Source organism: Diceros bicornis, chromosome 3 (genome assembly GCF_020826845.1).
Source record: "Diceros bicornis minor isolate mBicDic1 chromosome 3, mDicBic1.mat.cur, whole genome shotgun sequence".
Lineage (NCBI taxonomy): Eukaryota > Metazoa > Chordata > Mammalia > Perissodactyla > Rhinocerotidae > Diceros > Diceros bicornis.
This window is the reverse complement of record NC_080742.1, coordinates 100,455,173-100,468,476: the sequence shown is the minus strand read 5'-3', so window position 1 is coordinate 100,468,476 and position 13,304 is coordinate 100,455,173. Positions and strand designations below refer to the sequence as shown.

The window sequence follows — 13,304 nt, the reverse complement described above, 5'->3', positions numbered from 1 at the left end:
GTTTTATATACTTTTTGGTCATTTGCTTATCTTATTTTTGGATTACTTTCTCACCTTCTTTGCCCTTCTTCCTACAGAAGTGCTCACCTGTATATACTGAACATACTATATACTGAACATATTAACTCCTACATACTGAATACATTAACTTTACTAAATATATTAATTCTTAGGCTCATATGTAAATATTTCCCCATATTTGTCATTTGTCTGAACTTGTTTATAGTGTTTTAGAGTATTTCTATATGATCAGATCACTCTTTTCCTTTATGGCTTAAAAAGGCCTAATACCAAGAGTAGTAGATTAGTTATAACAAGACAACATGGTGTTCATTTTTACTCATTCTCTATCACGCCCTGAATAACAAAACTCCCAATTTGATCTGAACACGTTGCCACCTAATAAACACTATATTCACCAGCCTCCCTTGCTATGAGGAGCAGTCAGGTGACTAAGGCATAATTCAGGAGATGTTTACAAAGCTTTCGTGAGAACTCTGGGATGCATCTTCAAAGGGCAGGCATGGTCCCTTTCAGTCTTCCTGCAATCCCCTGCTTGTATGTGCACCATGGAAAGAGCAGCAGCCCTAGAATTGTGCCACAGAAGTCTGGAAGAAGCCTGGGTACCTGATGACCCGGTGAGGCCAATACCAGATCTCAAATGCCCTCTGGAATTTTTTGACATTAGTAAGAAATAAACTTCTAATATTTGGTGAGTTTTCTGCTTTGCAGGTAAGCCTAAGGCTAACACACCATTATTAAAACGTTCTCTTCTAATATATTTACAGTTTGGTGTATGTACATGTGTACACGTGCATGTTTGGTTATTCTTTTTTTATATTGAAATCTTTAATCCATCTGAGATCCATATTGGCATAAAGTATAAGGGAGGCATCTAACATTTCGCCAAATGATTAATCCTTTCTAAGTATGTCTGACATATTCTGTCATATTAACTCACATGTGTTATTTACTTTAAGGCTTGGTCTGATCATTAATGTTCCTCCAAAAATCTCTCTCTCTTCCTTAATCTCTCTCTTCAGAAAACACTGAAAATGGAAGGCAAGATTACTGTTTTCTTTATAATAACTCACTTTTGCTTTAATATTTTAATGAATACAGTACAAGAATTGAAGTCTGAAATACCCAGATCTATAAGCCATACTCTGTTCCAGAAGGCACCCAGGCAATGGTAACACCTGTTAAGCTTATTCTTTACTTGCTTTATAATAAAATAGCTTGTATCTCCAGAGATCATTTGAAGATTAAAATGTACAAAAGCTTTTCTCATTCTAAAATAAGTTACAAACACCATACATTATCAAAGAGTAAGGAGAATATTATCTAAAACTGAAAGAATAAATTACAGGAAAAAAATCAATGAAATTAATTTTTCAACTTCAAAATACCACAAACTAATAAGAAAGACCTGAAACTAATGGGCGCTGAGTTCCTTGGCTTCCTCTCAACTATTCACCACCTGGAAGGATTCCCAACCCGCCCTCCTTTAATGGCTTCTTGGATTTCTTTGCGCTCTAGGACAGGTGGTGAGCATGACCCGCATAAACCTCGGGTCTCCCTGAACCTGATGTAGTGGCTCGTCACTCAGTCAGAAAGAGCAGTCACCAGAGGGGGAATCACTTCTTATTTAACATCTTCTTTAGCTTTGTCTTGGTTCCTTAGGCTAAATTCATTCTTGTACAACTGGAGAGTCTAGGTAAAGTGTTCTTTGTACTATTCTTCTATCTTTTCGCCAAATTTCAAATTACTTCACATAGCAAGAGAGAGAGAAAGCACAAAAAGAAAAATCAAATTTACCTTGTTCGGGAGAAGAAAGGATGTGTCCCAGAAAGTGTTTGCACATAGCATACATGTTCATATACTCTGTCATAGCATTGTATTAGGGAAAAGAAAGGGTAAAAAAAATGTTCTGTATACTGAGTTTCTAAAGCATTGGCTTAAGACCTGAAACAAATGATCTAAGCGAATGAAATATCACTTTTCATGATCTCCTGCAAAAAGGAGGGAAAAAAGTATTAAGGAAAATAATTGAGAAAAAAATTTTAATAAGAAAAGAAATTTTTTTCAACCAACAAGTCGTAAGGCTATAGAGTCATTCTGTGGCTTACACACTTGGCTCACAAGACAAGTTCTAAGGCTGGAAAACAGAATCTATTAAACCCTACATCTCATACCAGTTCTATTCGTGCAAATGACATCTATTTTTCCAGACCTCCTTCACACACAGGTTACCTCTTCCCTAAAGCCTCAAAGCCTCCCCACCCCATTCCCTAAGTCACTCCAAGACACACACTCAACCAGAGGGTCCCCCCTATGAGCTCCTCAAGCATGTATCTGAGCCTCTCCTGCAAGGTTTTACTTCTATGCTTACATCACATGAATTTACCCACATGTCTTCTCTCCCCTGTATTAGGCTGCAAGTTCCCTGAGCACGGGAACCAAGCTTCTCAATCATCCTTGTTTCTTCAACAGCTAAAAAAGCACCTAAACACAGGGAACCTTGTACTATTTTTTGAATAATGCTAACTAATTTAAAATAATTACAGCACTCCTTTCAAAGCACTAACATATACATGACATTTTCAAAAGATTTCCACCCACACCCCCTTAAAACACTTAAAATATTCTAACACTTAAAGGGCAAACAGCTATCTGAAAATCACAGCTCACCAAAACTCACTGCCCAAAGATTCAAGGACGCTCAGGATTTTTACTACGCTCACAGCTCAAAGAAGAGATGTATCAATGTTTCACTAATGCTAAAAAGATGCTCATTCTAAATCTGGAAGAAAAAAACCCCAGCAAACTTTTGGACTCTTTAAAAGATGAACAAATACCTCTTCCGTTTCAGGAGCAACCTGGGAATCAGTAATCTCATCTGATTCCTCTTCAGCAACATAGTCTTCCTGCTCTTGCAGCCCTTGTTGCCCACAAGCCTGCAAGCATTCTTCACCCTAACAGCCATTAAAGAGAAAATATGTTTTTCTCATATAGCTTTTGGGGGTTTTTAAGCTCTTTTCATCTTCATGACTCATGCTTAATTATTTTGGCAAATTTTACTATGGCAATTATCCGAATGAGCAGAAAGCACTAAGTACAAAAACAGAATGTGACTTCCCCTATGTGTTAATGAGAACGGAGCGCAGTACACTAACCCAGTCGCTAAGGTGAGTGACATGGGCTCTGCTGCAAATTCCAAGTGCCCTGATAAATAGCTCTTCTTAAAATCCACACAAAAGAAAAGTAATCTTAAAGAGAAAGCGTGCATGTGCTCACACAGAGCAGCTCAACAGCGTAAGGGGCTGGAATCATGCCCAACTCAAACCATTCTATGGCAACAGAAGATGACACAAGCATGGGCAATTCAATCCAACACAGGGGCTTTATTAATAATCACATGTTAGAATCAGTTTCTCCATTAGCCCCTCCCTTAAATTAGAGGGATGAGTCTAGTTCATATGAAATGTAAGGGGCAGGTCAGCAGGCAGGCGCCCTTGAGGGCATAGGGAAGGAAGAAGGCAAGCTGGCTGGAGAAAGAAGGGTTCCTACAGGTATTTCTAACAAGTAACAAGAAGATCTGATCCCACCCAGGGAAGCTGAACTTCCCAGTATCCCTGGCCACTTGCTGAAATGAACAGCAGATGGTTACAAAGCAGGCCATGAAGAGTGAACAGGCTACAGAACCTAAACAACCCACTGTGTTCATCTACAACCCCCAAAGAAAAACTGCTGTATTTAAGATGACAAACCACCGTAGTTCCCACAACTGTCTCTCAAGACTATCTGAACACATCGCATTTTACTTTCCAAAAGAAATTATTAGCATCCTATCAAAAAGAGCAACTACCACTACTCGTGATTCACTGATAGCAGAACTGTCAGATTTCAAATAAGGTCAAACGATGCTAATCAAAATTTTTAGCCAATATACAATGGAGTATAGTCTACACCACTGGATTCTCACTGAGAAACAAAAATCTGCTACCCTTTACATAAATTATCAACCTAACATTGTTTTTACAGAACAATGTTTTATGAAATTTCAATCTATGTTAATTTTAAAAGCCCTAAGTAAACTGTACTTAAAAGTATAAATCACCCAACAAATAATTTTCTAATATTTTGTTGAAAAATAAGTGATATGTATCCCTTCCTAATACAAGAGTACAAGTTTTTAAATCAAATTCCAATTCACTCTCTAGAAGAGGACCAGCAAAATTCACAAACTGAAGGATCTGCTTACTTTTGCATAGAATAGGAAAGAGCACCACAGCTGTCCTATCACCTTTTTACTGTGGACCTCAGTTCCTTCACATGTAAAAGTGTCCCTTCCAATTGTAAAACTCTGTGGTTTTATAATTCCACTCCCAATTACGCACAAAATCTCCCCGTGTGATTTTGAAAGGGAGCTTGGACAGACAGAATGTGCTCTTGACCAGCATGTCCCAGAGTTCAATCCCAGCTTCAGAGCTATGAGTTAACAAATCCCAATTAGGACATGAACCACGGTTTACATAAACCGTTTAGTAAACTAAAAGACAACTGGGACACACAAGGATGCAAGTGACTCGTGTTCATTAGTCTAATAATGAATAATTAATTAATTTGTGCACCAGCGGAAGCCTGAGAAGACAGTGAGAGGCCTCCACTGCAGAGCTGGAGAGGAGTATTTCACAGTTTAAGTCCATTTCTCTCTTCCCATCCAAAGAAGAGGTAATGCCAGATTCTACCATTGTGATAACTATACAGAAACCAATAATCTTAAAGAAATAGGGAAAAAAGAAAAGAATGACTATGGCTATAAAGCTAGATGTATTGAGGTGAGTTGATACTGCTCAAAGAAAGACACTTAACTACTGTGCCTCACCTTTAAAGTTTACAACTCTCTGTGAAAATATATCAGGACACAGAGAATTTCTACATAAATTTTTTTAGTTGAAGATTTTTTTTTAATTCTTAAAAACATCAATTCATTGTAATGTGGAAAAGTAGGGTGAGTATAATGAATTGCCACATTATTTTCCTTTTTGATATCTGAATCTTAGACCACAAGATGTTGGATAAAGGTGGATTTTATACAATCAGGGGCCTAAATTTAACCTCAAGTTTGACAATAGAATACATGAGAGGGAAATTCCTCACTTACTAGAAATGCTCTTTATAACAAACTCTGCAAGAAGGCCACAGTGAGAGATACCTCCCATGCAGCTGATGGTGCTCAGGGCAGGCTACCCCAGGAAGCACCACTCTGGTATGCGGATTATTTCGAGCTGAAGACAATAAGGACTCAGAGAACTCAGGAAGAATAGTCGAGTTTCCCCTCCCAAACTGCCTAAAGAATTTAAAACAAAAGATCTGTTTCAGGAAGGAGTTATTATCATGACTGCTATAAAGATAATGTAGGATAGAGGTTACAACAGAAAAGGCACCAACAAGCCCATCTTATCGGAAGTTCTGTCTCTCTGGCCACACGCTCTGGATGGCCCTGTGAGGAGTTACCAGACAATCATTTACAAGGGAAGTCTCCATTTGTAAAGGTATCTCCCTCTCTGTATTGGGAAGAGGGGGGATGACCTCATTTCTAGAGACTTATCAATGTGGAAGGTGAGGCCTTAAAACTGCATAATAAACCTTACTCTTGTTTACAGTGCTTTAGTGATAATCTCCTGTAACTGACACCCCCATCCCAACATCCTCCTTGTCTTTGGTTGAACATGGTATTTAAGACGAGAATTTCTGCTATTGTGTTGAGAAACGCAGTGTCCCTGCTTTCTCCCATGTATACATGTTATTAAACTTGGTATTATTTTCTCCTGTTAACCTGTCTTGTTAATTATTTGGCCAGCCATAAGAACCTTAAGGAAAAGGGCAGAGGGAGATTCCCCCTCTTCCCCCGACACAGCCATGCACACTAGTGCTACCAAGCACTTTCCACACTGTGAGCTGTTGCAGCAAATTCTAAGTTCACAGAAGGCAGGCGCCATGCTTCATCTTTTAGCAATATTGTGTCCCCAGTGCCTGGACATCAGTAAACATTTGTTGAACTGTTGAATTTACAAGCAAAAAGGACCCAGATGTGATTAACCAATCATCTTATTTTACTGATGTGTAGTAGAAATAATAAAATGCTCTAACTAGGGAGCAACTAGGCACATTTTTAAAAGATCCTGGCTCAGTTTTTTTTTCTTTGTTTTGGTTGAGCAAGATTCGCCCTGAGCTAACATCTGTTGATCTTGGCTCAATTTTTAAATGACATTTTAACTTATTGTGTCCCACTTTAGGACAGTATACAAACACACCAGTGATAAATAAATGGCAAGCAATAGGATATATTGGAGCATATGAGGAAGCCATTTGGTGTAAAACTAATTCAGCCTGACCCTGTTTTTCCAAAAGGGCCTGTGGTCTTTGAACATGCATTATATATCTGCTTTAAGCAATTAACATGTCCCAAAGACAAGAACAAATGCCCTTAAGATAAGGATGCAACTTCCCCCACACTGGCATTTCCTTAAGGATAAGCATTTCTCCCTAGGCTAGGATTTGATTGCTGTGCTCATCCTGTGACCACCCAACTCGAGACAACAGACCTGCTACCTGCCGCACCCATTGACACAGCAGACCTGCTACCTGCTGTGTCCATCAATCACTGTGCCAACAGGGCAATCTCGTGACTACTGTAAAAGGGACATTGCAATCATATGTGATACATGCTCCTTGACAGTATATAACTGCTCTGTACACTCCACTTCTTTGGTGCCCTTCCTTCCTTGGGGAAGGAAGGCCCCAGGCTATATGGTCCTGAACTTTGGCTCATAATAAACTCACCCCCTGGGCTATATGGTCCTCAAATTTGGCTCATAATAAACTCACCCCAATTTTGATTTACAGATTGGTTATGGATTATTTGCGTCAACACCAGTAAACCAGAGAGCACCTGTCCACACTAGTGAAGGATTTATTACCAAAACAAACCACTACAAAGTTATCAAAAAAACAAGTATCCATGATGCCTTTTACATGATTCTATTTACCAAAACCACAAACATTTTTCATTACCATATCTACTGAAGAGAAAGCATTCAAAAAAAATCAAATCTTAAAAATAACTATTCAGATACATAAACACAATCATGACTGGAACTAAATATTCTAAGGCTCCACATAAAATAATCCCTTGCAAAATTACTCATATATAGATAGATAGATCTCAATGACCAAAATTCAGTAATTTTTGAACCTTTTTCTCAAATGCAAGCTTACTCTGGATGAAGACAGAGACAATGGCAGAGCTCCTACCCCTACCTCTGCATGCTTCCACTCCACCCCAACCGCCCTGCTGACACTGCCCCTCAGTGGAACCCCAGGATCCTGAAAACCTTAAGACTCTACTACAACTATGGACCTCACGTCCTTCCCAAATAAATGTCATTAAGTGCTTGTTTTAAAAACAAATCTCTTTTAATGATGAATTATTAGCACAGACGAGCAATCTTTTATTAGTCCCTTTTTCTTTTTGACAGTTCAACTTAAAAAAAAAAACTACCCACCAAAATCATCCTTCTGAAATAAAAATCAGCACAATCTTTGATTACAGATAACAAATTGTGTGTGACATTTCCTAAACTAACCTCCAATCTCTTTATTCATGTTTAGACAGTTCTCAGTTACAAAAAAGAATGAATGAACAGGACATCAATCACGGTGGAATATTAGCACCTTAAAGATGTCTTTAGCAGGTCAATAATCTTTTCACCTTAGAAGGACTTTATCAGATCTTGTCTAAAGCCTGGATAAAAGCTCTGCATTAAGTACTTCTAACAATTGACAGTGTATCTCCACCACACAAAGCTGTTTTCTTCCTTAGGGTGCAATCCTCAAGGTCACAATTCTGTGCAGCCTTCCTGAATGACAAAGGAGCATTACCTCCGGCCAAACAAGCTGTCAACACAAACTTTGTCACAGCTCAGATAAAGAAACTGGCAGACAGTGATAATAAGGTCTAATTTCCCTCCCTCCCAAGGGAGATTTCAAATCAGTCTAGAAACCTATGCCCAGGCAGCCATGTTATCTTTGACCATACAAAGGAGAAAGACTCACTGTGAATTCATCTAAAGGCTCGTTGATCTCGATGTCTAACACTTCGTCATTGTACAGCTGCTCCTCCTCTGGCTCTTCCACATACTCAATGTGCTCTTCTGTCAGCTCAGTGTCGTGGCCTTCATACTGTCCTTCTTCTGGGTACTCGTGAGCATACAACTCAGATCCATCGGATTTGTGATAAACGAGTTCATCCTCTCCTTGTTCATACTCAGACTCCTGTTCTCCAGATTGGTCATTAGTGTTGTCAGACAGTTCAAATGATGTGACCATGCCAGATGTGGTATTCAGACTAATTGTGACACCCTGAGAACTACAAAGGACAAAAATACAAAGAGAGGTGCCCAATTAGAGTGGAGCTCAAAACTAAATCATTACACAAATTAACTGTTACAAAGACTTAAACCACGACCAGGGAAAGGTTATTCCAGTGACTGGCAAATGCACACTGACTCCAACAATGACTGAAAACAGAGCTCAGTGTGCTATACTGAGCCAGCACCACAGACTCCTAATGCATACATCGACCCCACTATCATCAGCTGCAGGTTATTTGACCAAAACAATCAGAGCAACCAGCCGGGAAAACAGGTCTGACTGGCAAAAGTCCAGGACTGAAAGCAGATACATTATATTTCATTCTAACTTTCAGAATGAAAAGGATGGAATGAAAGATTTCAAAGTAAAAGCAGGAGTATTACTCTATAAACAGAAAAGTGCAGATGGAATTTTAAGAGCAATTTGTTTTCTTTTTTAACTCTATGATGCAAATTCTAAACTCCTATTTTAAAAATCAATATATTAAAAATCTACGTGAAAAAACATTTCAATGTTCAAATAAAATTTATACCAGTCACAAATTTCAAAAAGGTTAGTTCATAATTTGAGTAAAATAATAAAGAGGGTTTTAAAACTACAGAAAAAAATCACTTCCAACCTATTAAATCACAACAGTTAAATGCCAAACAATAAGTTGCAAGATAACACTTAAAATGTAAGATTTTAAAATGTAAGATTTTGCAGATAAATTTAAGTATACAATCCTAACAAAAACAGTGAATATGACACATAGACGAAGATATTATACAGCTAAAAAACTCCAAAGGGACATTTCAAGGGCAACTTAACTAACTCAAAAGATCAAAACATAATAACGACGTCAAAGAATGGAATTGGGAAACTTAAATACCTGGCAGAATAAATTAACTTAAAACTATTTTTACCCATAAAAATTACTTTACGTTAAAAAACCTGTTACAAATCTATAGCTTAATAATAAATGGCATATATTTGTTAACTACATTTATAACTAAGAAGCGTCTCTTTATATTTTCACAATAACTGCTTCCTCATAAAACTGAAAAAATTATTCCAACTTCCAGAGTATAATACCTCTTCCTCTTCTTATAATAGAGCTTACTATGTCAGGAACAGAAAGATATTCATTATTGCTATGGACTAAATATTTGTGTCCCCCTAAAAGTCACATGTTAAATCCTAACCCCCAATGTGACAGTATTAGGAGGATGGGGCCTTTGGGAGGTGCTTAGGTCATGAGGGTGGAGCCTCATGATGGGATTAGTGCCCTTACGAAAGAGACCCCAGAGAGCTCCCTCAATCCTTCCACCACGTGAGGACATGACACCATCTATGAACCAAAGAGTATGTCCTCACTAGAACCCAACAGTGCTGGCACCCTGACCTTGGAGTTTCCAGCCTCCACAACTGTCAGAAATAAACTTCTGTTGTTTATCAGCCACCCAGCTTATGGCATTCTGTTACAGCAGCCCGAACAATGGTATTCAGATAGTCAACCAGAGTCTAAAGTACAGTCCAAAGGAATTTCCAAAATGGCAATTCAGTAAACAGATATGTATAAATAAAAATTGTCTAAAATGAAAACAAAAGCAGCAACATCAAATTGCAACCAACGTTACTGAGTCTGGGGCCACTGGCCTCTACCCAAATAAAGGAATTCTTTAAAAAGCAGCACATACCTGTTCTGAGCGTTCACACCCTGCATTCAGCAGAACTCATGAAGGCTATTAAATACAAGACCAATGCTGACTTTACACAGTTGATCTATTTATAAAGATATAAATGGCTTCCACATCAAAGTTATATTAATATCTTGTTTAGAATATAGTCATATGCTAAAGATATAACACCACATTATCAATTATATTCCATAACAATTATAAATTACAATTACTATCAATTTAAATAAAGAATATTTTTAATGAGCTAATACTGAGTACCTGAAATTTTCTTCGTCTTCATTATCACTCTGTAAAAGATCATCATTTAGCTCTTCATCTGACAAATCCGACTGATTCTAATTAAAATAAGAAATCTAATTAATGCATGTCACGTCTATAAAAGACTTGCTACAAAAGCACAAAATTACCTTGACTGGATTGTTTCTAACCTTATGTTATTAAAACATTTGCCATTCAGAAAGTTCTCAGTTTGATATAACCAGTTGACAATTGAGAAATTCCACATATGGCATACCAGACTAATTTTTAGATGCAGATCCAAGCAAGTACAGAATTAGCAAGCATGATGATCATATTTATTCTAACTCTAACAAAAAAGGAAAAAGGGAAGGGTCCTTTGGTGGTGTCCTACAAACAAATAATTTTTTCTTATCATACACAAAAAAGAATGGTATCCTTAGGACTGGCCCGGTGGCATAGTGGTTGAGTGCGCACGCTCCACTTCAGCAGCCCAGGGTTCGCAGGCTTGGATCCCGGGCGTGGACCTATGCACTGCTTATCAAGCAAGCCATGCTGTGGCGGCGTCCCATATAAAGTAGAGGAAGATGGGCACGGATCTTAGCCCAGGGCTAAGATCCTCCTCAGAAAAAAAAAAAAAAAGGAGGACTGTCATTGGATGTTATCTCAGGGCTAATCTTCCTCACAAAAAAAAAAGGATGGTATCCTTAAGATTTAACTAAACTTAGTGTTAATAGCCAAAATCTAAAGACTTTTTAAACAAAAAGAAAAACAAGTAGAATTTCAGAAAGAAGCAAATTTTAGATAACTGGATCACCAAATTGGAATGGTAAGGGAATAAACTAAAACTTCGGTTTGTCCAATACAGGTGACACAAGACAATAAAGAGGACGAGGGGCCAGCCTGGTGACGCAGTGGTTAAGCACACAAGCTCCGCTTCGGCGGCTCAGCGTTCGCAGGTTCAGATCCCGGGCGCATACTGACGCACCGCTTATTAATAAGCCACGCTGTGGCGGTGTCCCATATAAAGCAGAGGAAGATGGGCATGGATGTTAGCTCAGGGCCAGTCTTCCTCAGCAAAAAGAGGAGGATTGGCATCGGATGTTAGCTCAGGGCTGGTCCTCATCACCAAAAATAAAAAAAAACAAAAACAGGACGAGCTCAGGTCCTCACTCCCGTTCTTGACGGGCCTGTGCACTCACCATGTCAGCAAGTAGAGGCAGCCTAGTGATTCTGTCAAATGGTCAAATTTCTACAGTTCCAGGTTTTATTAAGTTAAATATATACCAGTATCTTAGATTTAAGGGGAGGGGACTTCACCCTTTCTTCTCCTATTAAAATTATTTCTATCATATACGTAAATTACCACTCCTCCTCCAAAAGACAATCAACACCCCCACCCCGACACACACACACACACACACACACACACACACACACACACCGGGGGAAAAAAGTAAACACAGAAAAAAAAACTTTGATTTTCTATTTAAAGATGAAACAACAAATAAGCAGTCTTTTCCTGGCATTTTATAGCTTATAAAAATATGTTTCTCAAACTTGTCTGTATATTCTTCAATATAGTATTTTTGATATAAGCCAAAAAATATCAATCTTATTAGCCATTCTTATTAGTCCAAAGGGACTCCACCTAATCATTGACATTATAATAAGATAAAAATAAAATAACATAGACCATGTACTTAGTTTACTTGAGGAAGGGAGGAGGATCTGTATGCAAACAAAACAGATTGCTTAACAGAGCCCAAAGGAAGTTCAGTTTAGTTGCCCTCGTAATCTGTCATCTATCAAGAGGGATGAGCCAGGCCTGTCACAGGAGAACCTAAGTTTAGCTGCCCAATTCATTAAATAAAACGAGAAATCTTTAAAAATTAACCATTCAATGAAAGCCAAATTTCACTCAACAAGAGGCTGCTTCCTTGAGTCTTTTTGTTAGTACTTGTAAGTATTTGTCAAAAATGAGTGAACCAATAAATAATTCACCAAACAAAAAAAGGAATATATGTTGTAGTGGGCCCTGATGGTAATCAAATCTCACTTTTGAGTTCTGAGGATTCAACTTTCTGTCTCGATTCTGAACCTAATGAGTAATGAACACAGGAGGCAACGATCAAAATACCCACTTTACTGATGAAACTGGAATGGAGAGCTAGACTAAATTCTTGAGGCGAAAGCTGATTTCCATCTATATCCCAATGAACTGGAGTGAACTGTTTCCTCAGGCAAGGGTGGAGTCAGCTAGGGAGGATTCTGCTCAGGGTAGTAGCAGGCAGGCAGGGCAAACAGATCCCAGGAGAGGAAGAGAAAGTGGCAAGGAACGCTAGTGAAATCCTTTCTCCCAATCTCACCAACAGACGGGTTATTCCTTTCATGGGGAGAGAAGCAAGTATGAGAGAAAAAGAAGGCTTCTCCAGGACTCTCAAGAATGTAGGAACATTTATGAGACAGCAGGAGTTTAAAAATGGGGAAAAAATAGCTCCCCAAAAATTCTCCACCACGGGCAGCTTACGGAAAAAGAACACCTGGTGTACCAGAAGAGCACCTGCCCAGTACTAGCTGCTGCAGAAGTGAAACAGAGATGCTGAAGGAGGAGTTGTAGACCGGCAGGCAGCCGTCATCTCAAGCTTCCCCAATTTCTAAAAGCTCCAACTGGGTCATGCCAGCTTGCTTCATCTTGAGTGTGCAACCTCTCATTTTTATCCTATACTTAAAACTTGACCCTAACAACCTCCCTTCTTGACACACATGAACTCAAGTTGTCCCTTACAGTCCGACATTTTCACTACACTCAGTAAATGGCTATGCACCCCTCTGGCCCACAGCAGCCTAAGAGTCTCTCTCCAGACAAAGCTACGTCTCCACAGATGTCATGGGGGAAACAGGGGAAAGACAGTGGTGGTCAGGCAGCCAGTGTACTCACTACCT

At 38.8% G+C, this 13,304-nt stretch overlaps 1 protein-coding gene across 3 annotated transcripts in view; it reads right to left on the bottom strand.

The window, feature by feature from the left end:
• Nucleotides 1–13,304, bottom strand: part of RBM33 (RNA binding motif protein 33) — a 163,178-nt gene that overhangs the window by 92,099 nt on the left and 57,775 nt on the right. For all 3 annotated transcript variants that reach the window (XM_058533975.1, XM_058533981.1, XM_058533991.1), the window contains exons 4-5: nucleotides 10,380–10,456; nucleotides 8,122–8,434 (exon numbers count right to left, since the gene is read on the bottom strand). In XM_058533975.1, the coding sequence (XP_058389958.1) occupies nucleotides 8,122–8,434; nucleotides 10,380–10,456 (390 nt within the window). The remainder of the gene's footprint in view (nucleotides 1–8,121; nucleotides 8,435–10,379; nucleotides 10,457–13,304) is intronic.